Source organism: Cynocephalus volans, chromosome 16, assembly GCF_027409185.1.
Source record: "Cynocephalus volans isolate mCynVol1 chromosome 16, mCynVol1.pri, whole genome shotgun sequence".
Classification (NCBI taxonomy): domain Eukaryota; kingdom Metazoa; phylum Chordata; class Mammalia; order Dermoptera; family Cynocephalidae; genus Cynocephalus; species Cynocephalus volans.
Window position 1 is genome coordinate 41,845,462 of NC_084475.1, and position 26,271 is coordinate 41,871,732.

Genomic DNA, 26,271 nt, shown 5'->3' on the forward strand with positions numbered 1-26,271 from the left:
TCTTGCTTGTTTGTCTCCACTTAAAACAAACCAATTATAAAAAACATGTGGGACAATGACGAGGTACTTGATGAGTTTGACGAATTATGTATCTTTTCTAAGCATATACTAAAACATTTGAGGATGAAATGTTTGAGTGCTGGGCTTTACTTCTAAACAATCCTATGACAAGGGAGAAGTGAAATGGCCAGGGGTTCAGATGACACAAGTTTGAACATGTGTGGATTGCTGGAGCTAGGCAATGGGTGCAGGAAGTTTGCTGCATTTCTCTCAACTTTGGGGTATACTTTAAAATTTTCATATCAAAGAAGAAGAACAACAAGAACAATAACATGATATAAGCCAGCTGGACTCATCTCTTCACAAAGTCAATTCTTAGAAAAAGGAAAAAAAAAGTCAGAAAAGCATTCTAGAATGCAAAAGACTAAAAAGACAGAATAAGCAAATGCAACAAGTGAACCTTGATAGCATTCTGCATTAAAAAAAAAAAAGCTAGGTTAAATGGGAGTATTCACTTTTCAATAATTCATCAAATTGTACACTTATACACACAGAAATGTGCACAAATTATTCTTCAGTTGCAAAGGTTTTTAATTAAGAAAAGTTATAAAAAACATTTTGGAACCATTGGGGAAATGGGAATATGGACTGAATACCAGATGACATGATAATGTTATTATGGTGATGGAGAAGAATGCTTTTATTTTTAGGAGATGCTTTCTAAAGCATACAGAGGTGAAGTATCATGAAGTCTGCAACTTTAAAATAGTCCAATATAAAATATCTATTTATGTAGAGACATAGCAAAAATGGCAAAATATTAACAGCTATTGAATCCAAGTGGAGGACATATGAGAAGTCATTGTGCTACTTGTTTAATTTCTCTGTAAATTTGAGAATTTTCATAATAAGACATTGAAAAAATATTGAAGAGATTTTGCATATTCAGAAATAATAGTAAGTACAAGTAGTTGTCCACCAACTAATACTAATGAACTTCTTTCTAAAAGAGCTAATCTGTCTGAGGGTGCAGGGGTCCTGGTGGAGTGCTGTCAACTTCTTTTTGGAGTATCGGGGTCATCTGCCTACCTCTCTCAATCAACCACGACCTGAAATGAAGCAGCCTTCTCTGCTACACAGTGCTCTTGGGCAGCTCTTCCTCTCAGACAAGTCTGTGATGGAACCAGACCCACACAAGCAAGATAGTGATTAAGAACATGGACTCTAGAGACAGAGCAGCTGAGATGGCAGCCCAGCTCGGCCACTTCTAGCTAAGTAACGACGGGCCAATTATTTAACCTCTCTGTGCCTTGGTTTCCTCAGAATGAGGATGTTAATAATACTTCATTGGATTAGTGGGCCCCAAGGAGGAAAAAAAGATTACTCAGAGAATAGAAAAAAATATATATTAAATGTATCTCATATGTATCTCCAAAGGGAGAGAGAAAAATACAATACATAAAACAAGAACAGCTCCTATGAAAAAGCATAAATGGGACATCAAAAAAGTGTTCCTGAACATTAAAAATTATAATTGTCCAAAAAATACTTCAAAAGAATGGCAGGAGCAAAAATTAAGAAAATACCCAGACCATAAATAAAAAAGACAAAGAAAGAGAAAATATGAGACTTTGAAAGGAGGTTCAGTCCACAGGTTCATCTGATTATCAGCTGTTCCAGAAAGAAAGAACAGAGCAAATGGAGGAAAGGAAATAATCAAGGAAAGAATAAAGATAATTTCTCAGCAGAACGGAGTGGACAGTGCCCTACAGAGCAACATGCCCAAGTTTTATTGTGATGACTGCGATACATACATACCTCAGCCATGACTCTCCCTCTGTGAGACAGACACACTGCAGTGGAAGGAAACACAAAGGGACTGTGAAAGACTGCAATCAGAAAAGGACGGAAGAGCAGGCTCAGAGCCTGATGGACAAAACAACGGCTGCATTTCAACAAGGAAAGATACCTCCTACTCCCTTCTCTGCTCGTCCTCCTGCAGGGGCAATGGCCCCACCTCCTCCCAGTCTCCCACGTCCTCCTCGACATGGTATGATGCCAGCACCCCATATGGGGGGCCCTCCCATGATGCCAGTGATGGGCCCTCGTCCTCCTGAGATGATGCCAGTGGGACCTCCTCCTGGAATGAGGCCACCCATGGGTGGCCATATGCCAACGATACCTGGTCCTCCAATGAGGAGAACTCCCACCTGTCCCACGATGGTGCCCACTCAGCCAGGAATGACACGATCGAACAGGTAAGAACCAAGAGGAGGCCTCTTTGTATCAGTTTTGTATGACACGCTGTACTTCACCAGGAGATCACGGTGCTGTGACTGCGGGTGTTTTTTAACAGCGTGACACGGAAGACTTGCTCCCCACTCCTATTAAAGAGAGAATAGTTTTGGAGGGGAGAAGTGGGACCAAAAAAGTGCAGTTTTCATTTGTATTGTGAAATATGAAAATACAATTGTCAACACTTAAAAAGAAAAGAAAATTTCTCAGTGTGGAAGAAAGACACGTCTCCAAATTAGAAGAGGTCACTGAATATTCAAAAGGATGAAGGAAAAAAGATCCATACCCAAATATATCCTTATATAAAGACTCCAGAAGACTGTCAGAAAAATTATCTGAAACTTGAAAGTGGGCAAAAGAGATGACTGGGTATTCTATTTATTTATTTATTTAATTGGCTATTTTACAGCTCTGTAGGAACAGAGTTTAAATTATAGATTTTATTTTGGTAGAGATGAAAATAAGTTCTGTCTGATGGAACAGAAAACCATAAAAATTACAATTTATGGCCCTGCTGTACATTAACCAGTTTTGTATTTATGCCAGCAATCTTCTCCTAACACTGCATGTGAATACTTAGCTTCTCAAATGCTCATTGAATCAGTGTTCCCTCATTAATGGCACCTGCTTGTTTTATATTTGCCTGTTCTTCAAGCCTGCTTTGCAGGGCTAGTTATTCCTGACCCTTTAAGATGCAATTTGTGGCCAGGCCCATGACTTCTCTGGTCAATATAAGATACAAAAAGTCCTCCAGTCACTTCAAGTCACAAATCATCTCATTTCAATAACTAAAATGTCCAGATCTGTGCCTCAGTCAAAACTTGGAAATTCACTTGAATTTACACTTCTCTGCCTGGCATCAGGCTTATTACTGTAGGCAACAAGCAAGCTTGCAGTAGGAAAGGCAAGGGAGTGACAGACTTCCCTGTTTCCCTGTTTTTTGTGTCTGCAGCCTGCTAAGCACACTTCTGTCATTTTGGGTAGGAGGGTATAAGGGGGAGGCCAGGGCCACATTGGTAGACGAGATAAGGCACAGGGAGAGTTCACTTGACTGTTAACATCTGGTCTTGGCAAGTGTTTACAGAGACTTTCTCCCGAACGGGTCTCCCATTGGCCCCTCTGAGATACCTGTTGCTGAGCCTGCAGTTCCTTGACTTGGGCATCCAACAGTGCAGGCCCAGCCTCCTTCTGCTGTGGTCTGCTTGCTCCTCTAAGGGTCCTCTTGGGCAGGATGTAAGCTAACCCCAGGCCCATCTGGTCAGCTACAAGTATATACATTTGGGGTTTAGTCTGTGAACATACAGTTACTTTCCCATTGCAGTCTTTAACTCTGAGGACACGGGCCACTCCAATCAGCCCTTTAGATTCCAGAGGCACATGCCTAGTCAAACACCAAGGGACCCATATCAAGTTCTCCAAGTGCCTATCTTTAAGTGCCTCTCGCCCACAGGAGGGGGAACTCTAAATGCCACAGCAATTCAGTAACTTTCTCCAGAACATCTGTCTCTTTAATTCCTAATCTTTTCATAGGCTGGGGGACAGAGATCAGCTAAGGGTTGCAAAACTGGTTTTCACCCAGCAGCTTCGCAAGTCCTGCTTTGATAGTCGAACGAATGCACACCCTCAAATGTGGGAGCGGTTGGCATCTCTTGTATCGAGAGGCCTCAGGTGGATCTGGAATCAAGAATCCAATTTTAACATCCTATTACAGCAGCGCTCATGTAACAAAAATACTGCGAGTGTCATCATGGGTTTTCATTGAGAAATATTCTACAGATAAAGTTTGAATGATATACCTTAAGAGCCAAATGTAAATGTTAAAACACTGACAATCGAAAGGTGACGGTGTTGCTCTCAAAAACTGGGAGGTGGAAGGGGAAAGAAGTAGAATGAAGTGCTAATGTCTTTATCTTATGAAAGAGAGAGACTAAAGATACTATCCAGAGTTGAGGAGTTAAGAAATAGAAGCTTATAATATTCTTTAAAATTATAAAGTCATCAATAGGGAAAACAAAATAATTTAAAAAGTGGGAAAAGGAGGGAAGGTGGCTTAGCATAAGGGTGACAAATCCCTCACTTTTAGAAAGGTAGGACAGCCACCAGGAATGCCAAAGCCAGAAAGAGTTTAAAATGATTAATTTGGGGAAGGAGTGTAATTAGGTTTGGGTGCTGAGAGAAATGCACAGAGGTCTAATTATTACTTTTAAGAAGAATATGAAAGCTAATGAGCCCTTCTTTTTTTTAAATAATAAATATTTTTCCCTCTTAAAAGGTAGTTAGTAAATTGTAAGATGTCACAGGGGTGTGTTGAGATATAGGTAGGCAGAAGGCAGAAAGGAAATAGATTTATAGACACATAAATATAGATATAAAACAAATGGGAAACAGTCTCAGAGAAGTGAAGTATTATGCCCCAGAGCACACAACTAATGAGCGGACCCAGGTCAGATCTGGGTCTGACTCTTTCCCCTCCATCAATGTGCAGAATACCTACTAATACACAATGTCTGTCTAGAAAACATTCTTTTTTCTGCTCTAAAGAGCTCCACCAGGCAACTCTCTGGCACTCTCGTTGAGAAATTACAGCTAATAAGACCCAATTCCACCTCTCCCCAGCCCAAGCCTCCTCTACCCATGTGAAGCACTCACCGTAAAACACTCTAGTCTGAACTCCCCCTGGATTTCTTGTTCTTCAACTGAGTTACCATAAATGCCCAAATATTTAAAAATGAATCAATTTACTTTTGAACTATTTTTTAAAAATTCTGATTAAAGTAATATTCATGGAAGAAAAATCACAGCCTTACAACAGTCAGAGTTCTTCATTATGTCAGGAACAAGAGAAACCAACTCGGGCTATTTAAGCAGAAAAGGAATTTCTTGCAAGGCTATCAGGTAGCTCATAGAATCCACAGAAACCAGACTCAGGAACCCGGGAAGGAGCCAAGGAAGCAGGGTGCTGGAACATCTACCAAGGTCATGCCACAGGGAAACCAGGTCCCTTGTTGCCAGCCTTGAACACCAGTTGCCTTCTCTGCCTAAGCTGCCCCGGGCTACTCTGCATCAACAGCTCCAACTTCAAGGTCCTGGGCAGGAGCTGCAGTGGGTGGAGGTCATGGGTTCATGCCCTGGCTGCTGGGATTCCGAAGTGCAAGCATGTGGCCTCAGAAGCTTCCCTGGCTGCTGGCAGGGCCCTGCCTCTCACCAAGACTCACACAAAGGCAGGGACACCAACTCCAAAAAGAGAGTTCAGATACTGCAGATACTGGGCAGCCAAAAATCAAACAAAATGTAACTAAGCTAAAAGTCTCCTCTTCACACAACACAACATTGTCCTCTCCAAACACAAATTAGAAAGTAAAAGTCTTCTTCCTTCCCACCCCCATTTCATTCAACAGATGTGTCACTCTAAACAGTTTCTTGAATATCTTTACAGAAATTTTCCATGTTACTACAGATATGTATGTATGATCCCCCAGGGTTTAAAAAACAAAAAAACAGAACCATACATATTATTCTGCAACGTTTCACATGACAATGCATCTATTTTAAGATGCTCCCCAATTCAAAATGATCTCCCATCTTGCCCCAAGTCATTCATAGCTTGTGAAGTTTTCTCACAGTAATATTCAGAAATTGATCACTGCAGACCACTGGGCCCAGACAGCCTAGATGCAGGACCCTCCAAAGGGTTCCCTTCAGCAGCCAGATGCGCACATACTATTGCAGTGTGTCTGTAATACACTTTAAACACCTCAGCACTGACAGTGTGATGTTATGTTCATATCAGTCCCTAAGGACAGGCAGGGACTCATATTCCAGGAGGGTCAGCTAGCATTTATGAGAAAGGCCAAACTCCAGAAGCCTGCTTCCTCTGTCTTCATCTCCCAACAATATCCAAGTGACTCTGCTAAATTAGCATAGTGAATATGGAAATAAGATGTGATTGATGAATTATTACCTTGTTTAGTTAGCATAATGGATGTTAAAAATGGGTTCTCTGTAAAATTTGTGGCGAGAACTAAAACTAACGTAATTTCCTGTCCCTGTGCTAATCAATTTTGAGACCAACCATACTTTTCGAATCCTATATTAAAAGATACTGAAAACAAGTGAAAATAACTTAGCTACCTCCTTCAGAAAATACTGGCTTCTAGAGAGTCAGACTGTGAACCAAGTAAAATAATTTATTTATCAAGACTAATAGCTTATTCATCAAGCCTTACTTCCAGACCCTTCTCATGCTGTGCCCCCAATCCAAAGCTATTATGCCATCGTCTGCCCAATCCCAACCTGTTCTCTGCCTTGCAAAACTCACCTTAAAATCACATAGCTGGGGCCTTAAAGCCCTATAAATATCTCTTTTGACTCACCCTTTCTGAGGACTAACTTAGCTTTCCCTGTTCAACAGGTTTTCAGGGAATCAATAGTGGTATTCAGTATAAGTAGATGGAAAAATGACAGGCAAAAACATTGTTCACATACTCTTCCATAAACATGATACAAATCTCAGCTCTCTATCCTTTAAGCTTCATAATGGAGTGTGTGAATAATTCTTTTGTTCGATGGCTAATAAGTGTTTGAATGTGTAGCAGAATTGATCTGACACTCACTTTCATTGTAACAATTGTCTTGGCAGGGAAGGTTACTTCTAAACTTGGCAATGACTTGTTGCTACCAAACTAAACCTGCTAATTAGAGCATACCCAAATTGTCTTAGGTGAGTTTGCAAAGCAAGGTACTGCCCAGGTCTTGATTCTGCCCAGAGATGGATGACCTAAGAGCGTTTTCAATTTCTGAGGATCCCAGGTTCTTATCCAACACACAGTTCCTGGGAGAAATCAAAGCTCTGTTTCCAACGAACTAAATCCACTGTGGTTACGGATAAGCCTGAAGCCAGGCCAGGGTGTCTTCCCAGTGCCTGATTGCACATTTTGCTGCCATGGGTTACTTTATGATGCATCAACCAGAGAGACCAGATCTTCTCTTGGCAATTTTCTCAATGGATGATTTAAAAATAAATAAATAAATAAAAATGTGCTTGCCTAGCCTTAGATCCCATTTACATTTTACAGTTTCCACACAAACTGCATTTATGCCTTAGGTTCCTCATTAAAATCCTGAGGGATGGCTGTACTTCTTTTTTTTTTTTTTTTTTTTGTACCATTGTAGAAAGGAGGGAACTGATTAGATCTTTTCCTTGGCCACTCACTGATTGAAAGTGACTCAAAGTGGACCTTGTATGGTCTTAATCATTTCCGCCTCTGGTTCTTCTGAGTGAAGGATAAAATTCCTGAAACTTTTGCCACTTCAGAACTTGAAATTGGACAGTTATGAATAAGAGAACAACTTATTTAACTTACAGTTCACACCCAAAAAAAGCCACTGTTGGCCACAGCAAAGTACCAACCAATTTGCTGATGGAAAAGGTGGTAGAATGTTACCTTGGAGAAAGCACTGGACTAAGAGCCAAACCCCTTGGTTCTACCTCATAACAGTTCACCTGGTTGTGATGAACAAGCAAGTTAACTCCTGAGCTACTGTTTGCTTGTCTAGAAAACAGGAATAAGACCTATCATATAAATCCCATGAGAAGAGGTATATGAGAGAACTTGGTAAATAAATTCTTAAGCATTGGACCCATGCAAGGAGATACTATTAAGAATTCTGAAAAGTAAGAACAGCCATCCATTCTAATGCCTTAAAAAAAAAAAAAAAAAACAGAGTGAAATAATCACAGTATTTCAGTGTATACACAAGGAGCTTATAATAGCCTGTTGAAATGCCCATCTGAGATTAAAAGACCATGAACGTAACTAAAAAGGAGTCTGGAAGGACCCTTAAAAGATTGTTCTGTCTAAGCCACTCATTTTTCAGACACAGAAATCAAGAGATTTACCCAAGTTCACCCGATAATTAGCAGTAATGTGTCAGATTTAAAATCCAGGAGGGCGGGCCAGTTAGCTCAGTTGGTTAGAGCAGGTGTTAGAACACCAAGGTCAAGAGTTCGGATCTTCATACGGACCAGCCGCAAAAATTAATAACAATAAAGATAAATAAATAAAATTCAGGTTTCATGATCAAACAAAGGCTCATTCCAAATTATTGATGACATAAAATATACTTGAAAAAACTAGACTGAACAAAGCCAAAGAGCTTCAGAGCTCATATGTAAATGCACAGATTCCTCAACTGCACACGGGTGTTCAGACCCCTTCAGTTCTTCCTGTCATCAGGAAAGAAAGGGCCACCATCTGTCTTGCAGCATAAGCAACCCATAACTATTTCTGACTAACTGGTGAGGGTAATTCCTCAACCTCTTTTCACAAAGTGTCCAGGTGTTTGATGGCTCTCCCTCCAAGACACAATTAGATGAAGAATACTTGTATCCCCAAAGGGCTTTGTGGAGCAGAACTATCTTGCCAGCCTAGCCTACTTGCATTGTTGTTGAGGGAAAAAAAATATGTATATCTTAAGCCATCTTTTAGTCTCTTTGGGTAACGAGGTTTTATTCTAAATACTATAATCTTGAAGTTAGAAAGAAACTGAAGGATCTTTTTTAAAATAGCCAGTGCATTTATTCTCTTCTGTTCTCGGTCTGGGGTACAGATCAACAGGACCCAGGGTTGAGAATAAACCACATGTGACCCAAGAATGTAACTGGGGAAGAGCCTAAATTCTTGATGCTAAAGAACAGAGCTGTCCTTTGATCAGTTTTAAGGTTGCATTCATCCCATCTGTTCCAAACTGACAAGAAAAAAAAATAGCTCAATTTAGCACGTCATAAGCAACCAAAATTATAGGCAGAGAACCGGTTAGACTATCACAGTGGCGATTCTTACTAAATGTATCTCCAAAGAAAAACATCTTATTAAGACAGTTCCATTTTCTAACTGAGGTGCCTAGACAAGACAATCTTTGAGGCCATTTCCAGCATTGACTCTGTCATTTCTAAGCACTTATAAAAGATTTTATTAGAATGAAAAGAAATGATGTCTAGAAGAAATAAAAACATTGTATACATGTATTGAAATATAAATCTGTACCCCATAAATATGCACAATAAATACATTTCAATTAAAAAATAAATTTCCTTAAATTAAAAAAAAATTTGTGATGATGAATTTTTTAAAACTGGAAAATGTTACCTATTTATGGAAAATACACAACTTACACCCCCCCCCAACACATGCACAGACATATACTCCCTAGCTTAGCCAAAAATAGCTACAAATATTTACAAACTATTTTCCAATATTATTATTTTTATTCTGAACACATATTTTATTAGTATAAGGAAGAGGACCCCATGAATGAAAGCTTCCAACTCTGAGTTTCCATGAAACCTTGAGTTTGAAGGAACTAGGTCAAACTGACCCTTCTTTGTTTAAACTAGTAGAAAACCTGATGTAATCACGGCAACAATCACAAAAGAGGGAGCACAGATGTAAATGGCTCTCAAAAGGGAATGCTCACGTGTTCCAGTCTGGTGTGCACCCAACAACCCAAAATGAGGGCAGCCGGCCTCTCCAAGGGCCCTGGCAAAGACCCACTTTCCCCCTCCCTACCTCCACCACCAAAATACTCCCTGACAACCCTGAAGTTAAAAAGGGATGGATATGAAGTTTTGGAGAATGAAAGCAAATGAGAGAAATTTAACATAAAAGTAAAAGAGAAACTTTAAGAACTCACCCAGGACCTAATTTCTTAATGGCTGCCAAATCAACTCCATAGTCAGCAACAAATATGTATTGAGCACATCCAGCCCTAGAGACAGAGGGTAAAAAAGACCAGACCCTTGTCCTCATAGAACTCTCTCCTGGGAGAGAGAGACAACAAATAGTAATCCACAAGTTCGCAGGCTAAGCACAGCCAATAAGTTCAGTGCTGGGCTATGGCAGGGGGCAGGGACGAGGAGCCACTGCAATCGGGTGGTCAGGGAAGGTCTCTCTCAGGAAGTGACTGCTGAGCTGAGAGCTGAAGAAGAGCCAACCAAGCAACCAGCCTGGGAAGAAAGTACCAAGTCAGAAGGTGCCCCTGTGCACACAGCATGGGACATGCAGGGGAGAGGGGCAAGAACTGACCAGCTGAGCCTGGGTCTGCAAGAACACAGATCCACAGGGCCCTTCTGGCTTCTCTAATGGAACACGGCCTCCCACCAAAAACCATCCAATGGCACATTCCCTAAACTCAGGGAGCCGAGGGAGAGGTTTGAGGAAAGAAAAAAAAAGAAAAAAAGGAAAGGAAAGAAAGAAGAAGTAAAATATCCAGTAATGGAACAGTGTGGTATAGCCAATCTTGGTATCACTAAATTATGCCCTCTATGCAGAAAAGAAAACTAGGTTCAGAAAAGTTAAGTGCCTTGCACAGAGTTATATAGCTCTTAAGGGGATGAGCTAGGAGCATCCAGCTGGCACATCCAGTTTCTTTCATTTTATCACGCAATTTTTTCATTTTTTAACATAAAAGCACTTGGCTTAGGTTATGATAGTACATTATTAAGATTCACGTGAACTGAGGATCTTCCAGTTATGATATCAGCTAAGGCTCAAATGATCTATTGATAGACTCAAAAGTTTTTCCTTGTACAATTCCTAAAAATTAATTTATCTTCTTTATAAATTGATGCTAATTAACATTTCAAAATAACTTCTATATGACCTTCTAAATACATAATTCTTAGCAGCCAAAATATAGAGGCTCAAATGTCTAACAATAGGATAATAACTGATGATGATACAGAAATATGGCAGAAGGCTGCTTAGCAATTTTAAGTGATAAGCACGTGGACTCTTCACACATGGAAACATAATATTAACTGATATTAACTTAATTAATTTACTATTAAACAGAAAAAGCAGAGCACAATATAGTATGTACACACTGGTTACAACTTTGTGACAAAGTACATATACTTATCAACATAGATGAGAAATAAACGGAAAGGAATGAAATAAAGATACATTTTTATTAAGGTCATTTTCATTTAAAGTTCTTAAACTCACATAATAAATATGTAAGGCACCTTTCCAAAAGAAAACAATGTTTTTTAAAAAATGGATTAAAAGGTGGACTTTCCTAAAATCTGTCTAGAATACTTGTTCATGTTCTCTTCACCATTTGGAATTTTCAAAGTATAAATATCATTAGAGATTTTCTTATTTTAATTCAATTTAAATACTTGGAATTTGTATTACTGAACATTTTAATATTGACCCAATGGAAAAAGTGCAAAAGTGATTCCTATCCTGCTGTATATTAAAATGTTAACTGATAACTGATTGCTTCCAAAAATATTAAAGAAATTTCACTAAATGCAACTTTGATAAAGTTGTAAAACATTGCCTACTTGTGGACCTGAAAAACATGTATTTAGTTTTCCAAGACCATATAACAGTATTGGGATCCACTGTTCTGACATACAAAGATTCCACAATGTGCTTCTTCTCATATTTAAGAATTTAAGTAGTTTTGTATTTATTACCCATTGCCTAGTAGTGATCTATTTAAGATGAACTATTAATTATATATACAAAATGACTTCAGAAAATTATTTTACCCCATTTCAAGATGAAAGAGAGAAAAATTTAAAAAGAGATGTTATATAGAAAAAAATTTTAAGTATTCTGCAATTCAAATCAGATTGCCTGGACCCTCTATTTATCCTTAAAGGTTGGATAGACTCCATTGGCAATTGTCTACTTTTTACAGTATTCCCTAAATCAAAATGTGATAGCAAAAAAAAAAAAAAAAAAGGATAAACATAGGGAATGTACTAAATGCCACAGAATTGTACACTTTCAAACGGTGCATTCTGTTACATGAATTTTACCTCAAAAACAACAAAAAAATGGATAAAGCCATCAATATATTTCTAGATTACCAAGAAAATATAATATTTATGTGATAAAGAGACAATGTAGTAAATCTAAGCAACACAATTCTGAGGCTGTCCAACCAAAACATTATAAAAGTAAAAAGTCATATAGTCATGATTAATATCTAAGATTTTCTTCACAAGAAGATGGAGGAAAAACCAATGTGGAGGGTGGGAGAAAGAGTGAGAGTACAGCCAAACGAGATCGACCATGAATTAATAATTGTTGAAGCTGGCCGATGGCACAGGGAGTGCATTAGAGCATTCCCTCCACTTTTGCATACATTTGAAACTGTCCATACTAGACAGCTTTTAAAGAAATTATATCTTCAGAATGGGTCTAATCCTGGAACTAGAAGCACATGCACAGCACTGGGTACATAAGAAGCTCAAAGTGAAGCAGAAAACCAGCAAAATGATCATCTTACTCTATTGAACATCTGACTTCTAATATGGTCCACTGTTATCTTGTTTTTTTAATGAACAGGAAGCTTAAGCATTTCTTCAGCGCTTTATTTAAATAGACTTCATCCACAGCTCATTTTACAAAGGGGAAATAATTACAAGATCAGTACATACCAAGAGTATCATGGGCCTTTTCCAAGTTGTTAATCCTATGATTCCAGAGAGTATCACCTGTAAGGATAAACAGTATCAGAAGTCTAGAAAACGGACCAATTCCAATAAACTAATCCCTAGTCTCAAAAGTATATATTATTTAAGATACTGCAATTTCAAAGCATTCTAAATCAAACACGTAATATTTCTGCTGATTACATGAATCCTGGTAGACCACTTTGGACTATCTTTCACTTCCAAGACCCTAACACTTTTCCATTGACTCTGTATGTTTTTTCTTAAAGTCAGTTAAGAACACAAACAGAAATCAGCCTCTCCCTCTGGTCAGTGAAGGAACCAGTACAGCATTCCTTATCTGCAGGGGATACGTTCCAAGACCCCCAGCGGGTGCCTGAAACCACGAATAGTACCAAACCCTATTTATACTGTTTTTTCCTATACATACATACCTATAAAAAGTTTAATTTATAAATTAGGTGCAGGAAGAGATAAACAACAATAACTAATAATAAAGTAGAACAATTATAACAATATGCCAGCATCACTACTCTTGTGCTTTGGGGCCATTATTAGTAGAATAAGGGTGACCTGAACTCAAGCACTGCAATACCTCGACAGTCGATCTGATAACCTAGATGGCTACTAAATAACTCATAGGCCAGTGGCGTCTATGGCGTGGAGATGCTGATCAAAAGTATGATTCACGACCCAGGCTGGATGGAGCTGGACAGTGTGAGATTTCATCTAGCCACTCAACTTCAGGCAATTTAAAAATCATGAATCATTTCTGGAATTTTCTATTTAATATTTTTGGACCATGGTTGTCCTCAGGTAACTGAAACCATGGAAAGCGAAACCGCAGATAGGGGGAGGCTACTGTATTTCCACCCCAAGCTCCCTGCTCCCAGGAGCATCCAGTCTATTGCCAGCATCAGCCTCATAAGATGCACCTCTGGCTGTATCCCTCCCTTCGTTAGGTAGGTACCCATCCCTTATGGGACAGGTAAACTCCTGGAAATGGGAAATGAGTCTTTCCAGACCTTCCCTTGCCCACCTCTCAGTCCAGGTTTCTATGTATCCTGCCCCTGCACCTCACACTTCCTTCCAAGCACACCTGCCCTTCCTCATCCCAGCCAGGCTCTAGACATTCCTCAGCTGTGTGCTTCTTTCTCTTTGCTGCAGTGACCTCTCCTCCTATCTCCCCGCTTAGCTGCCTGAGAACTCCTGTCCATCCTGCAATATCCCAGTGAATAGTCACCTCCTCTGAGAAGCCTAACTGCTGCCTGTCACATGACTAGCAACTCATAAACGTTCCTGAGCATTTATTGCACAAAATGGGAGGAACCACAGTAAGAAAGAGCTCACAGTGCAAAATGACACTTCAGTAAACAAGCTAAAATTTCGGTAAAGAAGAAGCAGTATTTGGCCAAAACATAAACTGGACAACAAAGTCAGCCCTTTGAATAACACAGTTCACTAAGCAATTGGGAAAGAATAATCAAAGTAATTATTCAGCCCAGAATGTTCTGATGCCCTCTGAGCACATTTACCTTTGTGTAATAAAGAGTATCTGCTGAATACAGTTGAGGGTTTTCCTTCAATGTGTACATTTTATGTCCCCAAATCCCTCAAATGCACCAATTCACAATTACTGTTTATTAACTACAAATCACTAAGGATTTGATGGTGTCACTTCAAATTCACACAGACCTGCTTGCAACACCCTTCATTCTCACTAGCCGAGAGCAAATCATCCCACATCATCAAACTAGCAGGGGACAAGTCTACTCACTTATATCAAGGACCAAAATCATGCATGGGCAAGTAGGTCACAATTTCTTTGTATCCCATCTATGTTCAAATGGACTACTAGCTGCCTGTCCACCAGGCACCATATCTTTGCAATCTTCTTCATTCCAGTAGAATATTTCCCCAACCTGATCAATCTCCATCTGGAGACACTCAGGGCATGTGCAGCTCATCCTGAGTTTGCAGGCATCATCAACTTTACAAATTAAAACTGGAATCCGTGAGACCCTGGTTCCGGGCTCCCATTCAGTTTCTAAAATTAGCCACGTGTTCTGGGCCAAGACATTTCACTTTTCTGGTCCTCATCTCTTTGCTTAGAAATGTTGGAAGTGAAGGAAACCATCTCTGGGCCTCTTCTAGCTCAAAAGGTTTCACCTCACTGTGATGACAGCGATTTCTCAGAAACCCTGCGATCCAGCGTGCAGGCTCGTGTGTGCTTGTGTGTGTGTGTGCCCATGTGTGCGAGTCCTTCCTGCCTGCCCTTTCTGCTGCCTACTGGACTTTGCTGGGGAAACACACGCTGTTTTTGTGAAAACATAACTGAAAATCTGAGTGCCCTTTATGGAAACACAAACTGCCCACATCAGTAAAAAACAAATATGATTTGAATTATCAATTAGTGTTTGATATTTATGCCACCGGTCTCTGTTAATACAGACCCCTGTGGTTTAGCTTTTGGGGACATATTTTTTCCATTAAAACAATCTTATCAAAGTGAGATGTCCAGCCCCAGCCATAAAAGCCCATAAAGTAGGACATGACTAAGCTGTACTTTCCACCTCCCCACCCAGCCACATCATCCCACCCTCCTCTGTGCCAACAATTAAATATGTTTACATATTTTACATATGTACATATTTTTCCCTAAATTCTTATCACTATGTATTCATATATATGTTATGTATACATACACAGGGGTGTGGTTTTTACCAAAAATGGATCATTAAATACATACTTTTCCTGCCTCTTTCGTTTTCTCTCTCAATAAATACTTCATGAAAATCTCTTCATTTCCAATGGAATAGCTCTAATCAATTTCAGTTTAATGGCTACATAATACCCCATTGTATGGCTGTACCTAATGTGTTCAATCATTTCCATATTCATGGACATTCACTGCATTTCAAGGTTTTTGCCCTCACAAGCAGTGTGGCAGTAAACACACATGAACATATATCTTTAAAAATAAGTGCTCTTATTGCTGTTGGATAAAGTCCCAGGAATGGGATTGCTAAGTTAAAAGCTATTTTATTTTTTATTTTAATAAATCATGACAGATGCAACTGTCATTTCAAATGAAGGGTCTCTGAGACAAAAGAACTAGCTATCGTTATTTCCTCCTTGGGGGGGTGGTATTTTCTTTGCATATAGTAGCAACAAACTATAGAAAATGCCATTTTAAAATACATCCAAAATGTATCTGACAAGTAACAAATATCAATAATCTCAAAATATATGTGAAAAAGATACTTAAGACCTCAGTGAGGAGAAATATAAAGCTTATTAAGCAATATTAAATGAAGACCCAAATAAGTCAAGACATATATCAGGTTCATGAATTGGAAGACAAGCTATTTAACAATGTCATTTTCATTTGAATTGTTTTATAGACTCAGCACACCCCCCGAGTTAAATCCCAACAGGATTTTGTAAACTGCTCTTCTTTGTATGGACACTTGAGGAAACTACATTACAGCTCCAGGCAGGGGCTGCTCAGCTGCATCCTCCTGCAACCAAGGCACACACCTGCTTTTACTCAACTTCTGCCTCTCTTCGAGCCCAGCGAAGCCCTATGGCACTTGGGAAACCTGTGAGTGGTGAAGGGGAGAAAGGCAAACTGAGGAAATAGGGCTTGGTGGCTAGAAGCCTCTGGAATGATGGTAGGAACAGAGGTGCTGCAGTTGGGGATGAATCTTTTAAGAGCTCAAAACTTAGGGGATGGATGGTCACATTCCCTCTGAAGGAGGAGTGGAATTCACCAAAAGGGAAAAGAAAGAGGCAGAGTATTCGGTGCCTCCACCTTCCTCGGTAGCAGCAGAAGCTGGAACTCCATGAGAAGGGAGTCAAGAAGGTCCCTTAACACTGGCCTTTCGGGCTGGCCAGTTAGCTCAGTTGGTTAGAGCGCAGTGTTGTAATACCAAGATCAAGGATTTGGATCCCTATACCAGCCAGCTGCAAAAACAAAAACAAAACAACAACAAAAGAAACATGGCCCTTCATGGCTCCCATTCCACCCCAATGCTATTACTTGTTTAATTGTCTATCTCAGGAGGGCCCGGACCAGTTAGTACCCCTAAAGGTTCCCAGAAGTTACTCAATTAGTTACGGCAAGAGTCAATGAACGAGTGAACGAATGAATGGAGACCAGAAGAGGAGATGAACTTGCCCAAAGAAGACTAGGTAAGCCTAAACACATTTTTCACCCCCTGTGCTTCCTAAAAGACTGCACCATCAGCAAAGAGCAACTCCATCAGCATTCTTTCCACCCAGCTCAAGATGCAACTTGCCCTGAACGAACAGGCAAGAACCTATTTTCTAACACCAAACTATCTCTCTATATTATTATAACAAGATTTATTTTTGTTTCACTCACTTGTAACCCATTCCTTGTAGCTTACACAAAAAAGCAGAAGCCTTCTTTTTTCCGATATTGCAGAGAAGGTCTCTGAGATACTCCAGGCAGGAGTCGTCGTTACCCACCATATATGGTTAATGTGCCTTAATTTTCCAGCTTAAAAATCAAACCATTAGGATCAAAAGCTTATAATTCTACTGCCCTATTTTCCTTTGCTAATCCATGAACATGCCTTAGGGCAAAAATGTTCTGGATCATATGTCAAAAGCTGTTAGATCTAAACATAGGGATACAAGGAGCCATGTTATAAATGTTCCAAGTTTACCTTGTAAATAAGCACAAAATAATTAATCGAACCTTGCAACAACCTATTTTGCCCTATTGCTTTTACACTAGCAATTTAAAAGAATGTGTGTGTATGTGATTCTTCCCTATCTGTCTAGTATGGCTCATTTAAAAAACTGAGGAAGTGGGCAACTGGATATTTCTAATATATACATGATGGTTACCATAATGTCCTGCAAAAAACTGGCCTGTTCACCTTACTTTGATTAAATATTGCCTTGTAGTTTAAAAAACAGTGATAGAAGTTCTAGTATGTGCCAGGCCTGGCTCCAGGTTCAGGTCCAGCAGCAAAGCACTCTCCTATATGTTCTCTAATTAAACCCTCACAAAATCAGTCCTGAGGCAAGAATCACCCCACCCATTTTACAAATGAGTAACTGAGGCTGAGGCTCAATGATTTGCTCAAGGTGAACAGCTTATGTTTCTTTGCTGTCATGAAATAAAGAACTGAAGAAAATAAAATTCATCCCCAAAATTATATATGAAATGTTTCTTAAATTTTTGATAAATAGGATAGAAAAATATATTTACTACTGTTTAGTAGAAACTTCAGAATTTTTTCATTAGTTTCTCCCTTGGATAATTCATTCTTTTTCATGTTTAGACATTGCAATTTTTAAAAAAAGTTTACCTTACCGTTCACCAGTGTCTCTCGTTAAAAGAAAGTGGAATCTTACCAATCACAGACTCAAGGGTGGGAGGATCATGAGTTCAGATCAGAGACTTAAAGTAGTCAGACACTGGTGTACACAGATGACAAAGTATAATCGAGCTCCCAGAGAAAAACAAAACAATAACCAATTCTCTACCACTTGCCTGAAATAGCTCCTAAGGATCACATATGTCATCAAATTCAGGAAATTTGTTTTTGAAGTTGGAGAGGCAAACCAATGCAACTCTATCTACTCTTTAATTAAATCTAGTGCAGTGTGGCAGGCTGGAGCTCCCATAAGCCCATGGAATCTAATTAATATGAACTGAACACACCCCCAAACTGGGAGCCAGGACAGCACGGCCTAAACATTGAGATCCTCCTTTGGCCACCCACCTGCAGTCAAACTTCAGGTTGTTTTTAAAGGTGGTTAATCTCTTAGCTTCATGAATTTTGGGAATAATAATATATTGAGCCATTAACCAAAGATACCAGGAAGAAAACGAATGATCACAGAATGCTCAAAAACAAAGACTTCATTAAAAATGCTCCCTTCAAGTTGCTGAAAGTATGAACGTAAAGTATGGAAAAAGATTCTTTACAGGACTTGTTAATTCTTAAATGTATTTTTAAATAGATAAAATATACTTTCAAGGTTCAGACAAGTGAAAGAAACCTCAAAAATCTCAGGCTCAGTGTGAGAACTCTTACAGAGGTATATATGAACAAATATCCTTCAACTATACCTTGTTTAACAAAATAATCTTTTCAAATGAATATATTTTTCCCTTGAACCTAATCTTGTATTGAATATATAAGCAAAATGTTTACTGAAGTCAAAAGATTTGCCAGTTTAGTTGCTATAGCAGGCTAAAGTGTCTAATGGGCATTTCAAAGCTTGCAATATGAGGATATTCTTCTGCTGTGTTCCTATGTGTGTGTTTGAAGTAACCTTATACTTAAGCTGGCACTTCCACTTAACAACCTAGTTTCATATGCCACTAAAACTTCAGGGTGGATAAATAAACACCATATACCCATACAATAGAATACCATTAGGCAATAAACAGAAATGTAGTAGTGATACTTGCCACAATGTGGATGAACCTTGAAAACATGCTAAATGAAAGAGGCCAGTCATAAAAGACCACAGATTATATGATTCCATTTATATGAAATATCCAGAATAGACAGATCTATAGAGACAGAAAGTAGGTTACTCAGTGGGTACCTATGGATAGAGGAGTTGGAGGGGAGGGGAATGTAGAGTAACTTCTAACAACTTTTGGGGGTGGTGACAATTTTCTAAGATTGTGGTGTTGCACAACTCTGAATTTACTAAAAACCATTGAATGATACACTTTAAATGGGTAAATTGTATGGCATGGGAACTATACCTCCATAAAGTTCGTTTTTTAAAATTCTGAAGTCCTCAAGTCACAATTTTTCAGCTTTTTTAAAAAAATAAAACAGTATAGCTGTCTTTGAGTTAGTTACAAGGTGTTATTGGGCCCCTTTTTAAAAGAAATATGTAACGAAATATTTAAAAGCAGAAGTCATGATAACTGAAATTTGGCTTAAACTGGCAATGTGTTGATAGCTACTGAAACCAGGTGATGGGTAAATGAAGGATCATTATATTCTTCTCTCTACTTTGTTGAGACTTAAAAATTTTTCATAATAAGAAGGTAAAAGTGGAAGGGAGGGTTCTTAAGATTTCCAAGTCACTCCAATGCAATCTCTCTATGCTGGTTATATTTTCATTTAAAAAAATACACACACATTGAAATATTTATAAATGAAATGACATGATGCCTTAGATTTGCTTCAAAATAATAAGGGAATTTAATCTGACAAATGCACTAGGGAGCACAAAGGATCTAATATCTACCCTGTTTGGAAGACCCATCCTTCTGGAGTTTATCAGAACACAAAGGGCCAGCAGCAGAGCCCAGGAAGGGGTTACAATTAAACCGTTGCTGAATCTTAGTGAAAGGTATATGTGGATTCATTGGATAGTGTTTATATAAATTAAAAATTTTCCACAATACAGGATTTTAAAAAAATATCCTCTCTCACATACATAAATTCTAAACATATGATACAAGTGAGTTCTTTTTCCTAAAACACCAAGAGAATCACGGTGACTAATGCCATCCTCTTAACATCTTATTTAGTTGTTCTACAGATACAGTATCCATTGGCTCTGTTGTCACTTTACAAATTCTAAGGTCAACCTCAGGAAAGAGTCACAAAAAGTAAGAATAACCAACAGTTATGGGGTTGCACAAAGACCTGGGAGCCTGGGAGGAAATGACATATAGAAGAGAACTTGTCGATTCCAAATCACTGATTCTGTGCGTTTGGTTGCTCAGACCTGGTGGCAAGGAAAGGCCCAGCCAGCAGGCCCAGAGTATTGGATTTCATCTTCTGGGTGATGGCCTTTTTTTTTTTAATCATCAAATCCAGCTGTGGCTTGACTAACATCTAAGTGAATTTACCTCTGGTAATTCACAACAGTAAACTGACTTAGGGTTTTAATTTTAGAAGAGAAAAAAAATAGTTTTAAATAATCCTAAACTAGCTATCTTTGAGAAGACAATAGATTATGATTTTACAAAGAGCAAATCCCAAAAAATGTATGCAAGATTCATTACTGGCCTATGGTATTTAGAGAACTTAAATGCACCCACCATTTGGCTGAATTGGGTCTGACAAGTGGAGTAGGAAGCATAATGGATCTAATCCCTACCCAATTTGGAATACCCATCCTTCTGGAGTTTTCCAGAACACTCACAGAGACTAGGGGCAGAGCCCAGGGTGGGATTTTGTCTACATGATGGACAAAGTATGAACTTCGCTCACCATAGCACAAGATGTACCCCAATAAGATCGTCCAACATCAAAGTATTTCTAAAGGAGAGCACACTGGCACCAGTTGAAGTATAAAATGTCAGTCTAGGCTTGCGGAACCCAGTGTTTCTGATGTTCTTCTTCAAACAATTACTTTGGGTTCAATTAGTTCTTCCTACATTCTTAAAACTTGGTCTTGAATCTGGGTGAATGTGGACTTGCAAAAGCACAGCTTTTACATATTCAGGACACATCCTCATTACAGGTCTCAGTAAAAACTACGAGCATTCCCACACTTTTAGATTAACTTCATAGAAAGGTCATTTACTTCGCTCATCTTCCACAATCATGCCACAAAAATCTGTTTCCAAGTCTATCAACTCCCAGCAAACCTGAAGGGGTTGGACGCCTTGGAAGATGTGAAATTGTTAGGAGGCAGGGGTGAGTGGCCACTCATGCCCACCGACGCTCCCTGGCAGGAGCTTCTCTTGGAAACTGGGCACCTTTTAGCCCTGGGATCAGCCTTCCCGGTTGGAGGAGACAGGAGCAGGTCGTGGAGCCCGGCAGACATCTCCAGCTAGCTTTGGCGAGCTCATCCATAATGGCAGGTCCAGGTCATACACTCTGCACAGTAGTCTCCATGGCTCAGGAACCCATGGGGGTAAGAGCCCCCCTTTAATGACCAGGTACAAGCGCGCGTGTACACGCACCCTCTCATTACCTCCTGACTCGTCCCTACATAGAGTCCAGCATCCTACACCAGACACATTTCACACGTCCTCCGTGAGTCTTAATGCAGAATAAAAACAAGTGACGTGCTCCAGCCAACCTGTTGCTTCATCCATCCCACAAATACACCTACTATGTGCCAGGCACTGTTAATAACGTCAGCGGGCAAAACAGATCAAAATTCCTGCCCTGCCAAAGCGGACGCTGTCAGTGCAGTAAATACTCAATGGCCAAAAGAAGTTGAATCATTTTCCTCCCACTTTCCTGCCTCTCACCCCCATCCTTCCAATCTCCCAAAGACCTGGGTATCTCTGTTTTATTCTATTAGCTTGACAGGGACAATAAAATCGTTTAGCCTGCAAGGAAGACAGTGCCCACGTGCAACCCAATTCACTCCTCAACTCGAATGTCTCGAACATTTTTCCCCAGCCTCAACGCCTCCAAAAACTTCAAGTGGCCTGAGGGGTTGTGCCAACCCAGGGGACCGGCCGTGAAGGGGACCGGACCTTACCCCCTGCCACCGGGACGCGCCCGTCGTACTCACCGAGGAGCCGGCCCAGAACGGGCACGAGTTCTTCACCTGCGGGGAGCTGCTCAGCGACAGCGCCCCGAAGCTCAGCGCCACCATGCAGCAGCCCAGGATCAGCTGCAGCAGCCCGAGCGACAGCAGCGGGCGGGCGGGCAGCAGCGCGGAGCCCGGGGCTGCGGCGGCCGCGGCGGCTGCAGCCCGGCGGGAGGAGAGCGCGGGCGGCGCTGCCAGCACCCCGGCGGCTGCGGCGGTGGCCGCGCAGCGAGGCCGCGCCGGGGGCTGCAGCGCGCCCCGGGGCCAGCGCGGCCGCAGCGGGGGCAGCTGCGGCTCCTGAGCGGCGGCGGCGCCGCCCGGGCCCCCGGCCTGGGGCCCTCCCGAAAGCCCGGCCACGGGGCAGCAGGAGCCCGGGAGCACCACGGGCAGAGACATGGACGGGCGGGGACGGGAGCGGCCGGCGGCGGCGGCAGGGAGCCGAGGGCGCCGCACCCGGGGGACCGCGGGCGGCCTCCCAGGCCGAGGGGGAGGGAAGGAAATGCGCACGGCCCAACCCCTTGCTCCCGCCGCCGCCGCCGCCGCCGCCGCCGGCCGCACCCACCTGCCGCCCGGCGGGTCCGCCTCCGGCCGGCCCGGGCACACCCTCGCTGTCGCCCACGCGCCCCCCGCCCGACCCGCGCCCGCTTCCCGAGCTCCACCGAGGGGGCCCTGCCCCTAATGGGCAAATAAGGCCCTCGGGCTGCGAGGGACCCCGCGGGCAGGGCGCTTCCGAGCTGGCCGCCGCCGGTCGAAGAGTCTGTCCCCACCGCCGAGCTGGGGCGGGACGGGAGGCGGGGGAGGCGCCCCGGACCCCAGCCCCGCTCACGGTCCAGCCAAGAGAGGGACCCCTGCGACCAGCCGAGCCCGGCTTTAAATTTCCCCCCAGGGAAGGGGGACGCCAGGAGGAGGGGCTCTGGGGCGACTCGACGGGAAGGGGTGTAAACCCAGGACTTCGGGAAGGACGCGGGGCGCGGGACCTGCCTGCACCGCACCCGCGTGGGGCTGCCGGGCCGCCCCGAGGAGCTGGGGAGGGCGCGGTGCTTTCGGGAACCAGCGCCGGAGCGAGAATGACAGGACGGGGTTACCTTGGAAGCACCCAGCATCCAAAAATCTGGGCGGTGCGGGGTGCATGACAACGCTCTGTCCTCGCTGTGACTCATGAGCTGTACTAGACATCACCTGGTAGAACACAGAATCTCGGACTTCTGAGGAAATGTCCTAATAAAATCCTAATCGACTTTGGTAATTTATTAGACATCTTTAGCGCTTTAAAAATAGTAATAATTCACCTTTGCAAAATAATTTCCCCTAATAGTAGACCTTTTCCTCGGAAGACTTCTAATGCGTACAAAGTGTCACACATAAAATGATTTTAATGGATTCTTTCCAGATAAGAACCAGAGCAGTGTCACTTTGCACTTAGTCAGTCCCAGCATTAGAAAGTTTGTCTTTCTATCAGTAAAGTGGGGGTGTTCAACATTCTCCTGCCCAATAAACCAAGGGAAATGTGTATCAGTTTTTACGCTCTGCTTGTAAAGGCTGTTTTTATTTCGGTCATTACTTACTTCAACCCACAATGCCAATGTGAATGCGTTTACATATACGCTTCTTAAATTATTAAAGCACCTGTGATTAATGGTCCCTGTGACTTCCTTTACAGACTGCCCTCAGGAATAAACTTCAGCCTAGGAGGGAAAAGATGTCTTTTAACATAAGCGTTTAAAGTCTTTCGTTTCATGCACTTAAAAAAAAAAAAAAAAAAAAAAGCCTTACAGTATATGCTCTTAAATTGCGGGTGGTGTTAAATTAAAAGTTTCTTGGGTGTTGAGGTTGTACCTTTTACTTTACATACAAGCTTCAAGGTATTTACCTTTTAAGAATGTATTACACTATGCAACATAGTAACACTGAGTCTTAAGAAATTTTCTCAGCTAAACAAATTTACTCCATTGGCCAGTCCTTGACACCTGAAACATACTATTAAAAATGTATTCTTTGTATCTGAGAATGTTGGTGTTAGAAGTCAGGATATCCCCCTTCCCCTGGGGATGATTAGGACTGGAAAAGAGGTTTCCAGCAGGGTGCTGGTGATGATCTCTTTTTGATGTAGGTGCTAATTACAGGGGTGAGGTTCATTTTATGAAAATTCATGGAGTTAACTTATGCTTTGTACACTTCTCTGTATGTATTTTACACTTAAGTACTTTAAAGTATTTCTAAGTACTTTTAGAAAAAAATTAACTCTTTTGCCCCATGCAGAAACAGATGGTAGTAGAGGTAATTGAAATCCATACATGGTTTTATCTAATAGTTTTATTTTATAAGGCCACTAAACCTTTTCCAAAGCTACTAATTAAGGGTGGTTGTACTATCATTTTCTTTTGTTGTTGTTGTTGTTGTTGTTATGGCCACATTTACAGCTATGAGTTTCTTCTTCTGGTTATTGTAAACATGAACCCATGTAACACTCCCCCAACCATTAAGGTTATGCCAAATAACACCTTCAAGTATTGGGGCTTGAAGTTTTTGTAGCCCAGGCATGATTCTTTGCATTCCCCAGACAATTGCTTGATCAAGCTGTATGTAACTAAGCTCTTATAGGATGATTCAGAGGCATTGATTTCACCTTGACTTAAAAAAATAAAGCGAAGACTTTGGAAAACAGTCTGGCAGTTCCTCAAAAAGTTAAACATGGAGTTATCATTTGACCTAGTAATTTCACTCCTAGGTATACACCCGAAAGAAACATATATCCATCCAAAAACTTGTACACAAATAACATTATTAAGCACATTAACCAAAAGGTGGAAGCAACCCAAGTGTCAATCTACAGTATGAATGGATAAACAAAGTGTGGAATATCCATCCAATGGAATATTTCTGTGGGTAAAAAAGTGAAGTACTCATACATGCTACAACATGGATGAACCTTGAAAACATTATGCTTAGTGAAAGAAGCCCATATATTATATGATTACACATATTTTATGATTACATTAATATGAAATGTCTAGAATAGACAAGTCCATTGAGACAGAAAGTAGCTTAGTGGTTGCTTAGGGCTGGAGAAATGTGGAGATGGTGGGGGGGGGGGTAGCCAAAGGGCATGGGTTTTTTTTTTTTAAGATGATAAAAAAATGTTCTAAAATTGATTGTGGTGATGATTTCACAGGTCTGTGAATATACTAAACACCATGAGTTGTACACTTAAGGGTGAATTGTATGTATGGTATGTGAATTATATTTCAATAAGTCTGTTACCAAAAAATCTTTTAAAATTAAGTGAGGAGGAACCTGTGGAAAATTTGACCCAGATACTTCATTAATGTAGGCAGAAGTTCAAGTAAATAATAGCTGTATTGTTCGGTGGAACCCAGCTGTCAGTTTTCCTCAAGATCAAAGCTAAATTCCAGGGCAGTTGTAAACACCTCCCACCATCTCGTCCCCTCCCTGTACCTCATTTTCAACTCCTGCACCCAAAGCCTTCTCCCTGAAGACTTCAGGCTTTTGTTCACGTTTCTCTGGACACCTTTGAACAAACTCCTCAGATTCTTCCACACATCTCAGAAGACCCCACCTGTCAGTTAATTAAAAGAGGTGGTTCCCTTCCAGATGGGAGCCGCAGAAGAAACTCTTTCCTCAAAATGTGTTCCCTGGCAACCTGCCTCCAGTGCTTAAGTCTTAGGAAAAGAAAAGAGCTTCTCTGAGTGAAGGCATAGTGGACTCTAGAAGCCCTCAGTCCGTGTCGTAGCTCTGCAGCAGCTTCGCCAAGTGTGACCCACAGACCACAGAACTCTGCTGTGGGAAAGGGGGTGTCAAAATGCAGGTTCACAGGCTTTGCCCACACCTATTGAGTCAGACACTGGATTGGAAGCCTAGGGTCCTACGTTTTAACACATTTAAAGAAAGAGTATATGGTACTCTTCAGAATCCAGAATTTTATATGGAAATTTGTATATGGGAGGGGACTAGGGACAGCAATTGTATTAAAAGGG

The 26,271-nt window shown here is 41.0% G+C and overlaps 1 protein-coding gene and 1 pseudogene across 3 annotated transcripts in view; one reads left to right on the top strand and one right to left on the bottom strand.

Moving 5' to 3' along the window:
- Positions 1-22,695, bottom strand: part of ENTREP1 (endosomal transmembrane epsin interactor 1) — a 60,778-nt gene extending 38,083 nt beyond the window's left edge. The window contains exons 1-2 of one of the 3 annotated variants that reach the window (XM_063080351.1): positions 22,259-22,695; positions 12,752-12,808 (exon numbers count right to left, since the gene is read on the bottom strand). In XM_063080351.1, coding sequence (XP_062936421.1) covers positions 12,752-12,808; positions 22,259-22,672 — 471 coding nt within the window. In that variant the 5' untranslated portion in view covers positions 22,673-22,695. Of the gene's footprint in view, positions 1-12,751; positions 12,809-20,997; positions 21,739-22,258 lie in introns of those variants that run through there. The other 2 variants (XM_063080354.1, XM_063080352.1) reach the window with 2 other exon arrangements.
- Positions 1,779-2,262, top strand: LOC134364430 (U1 small nuclear ribonucleoprotein C-like; annotated as a pseudogene).
- Positions 22,696-26,271: the final 3,576 nt, after the last annotated feature.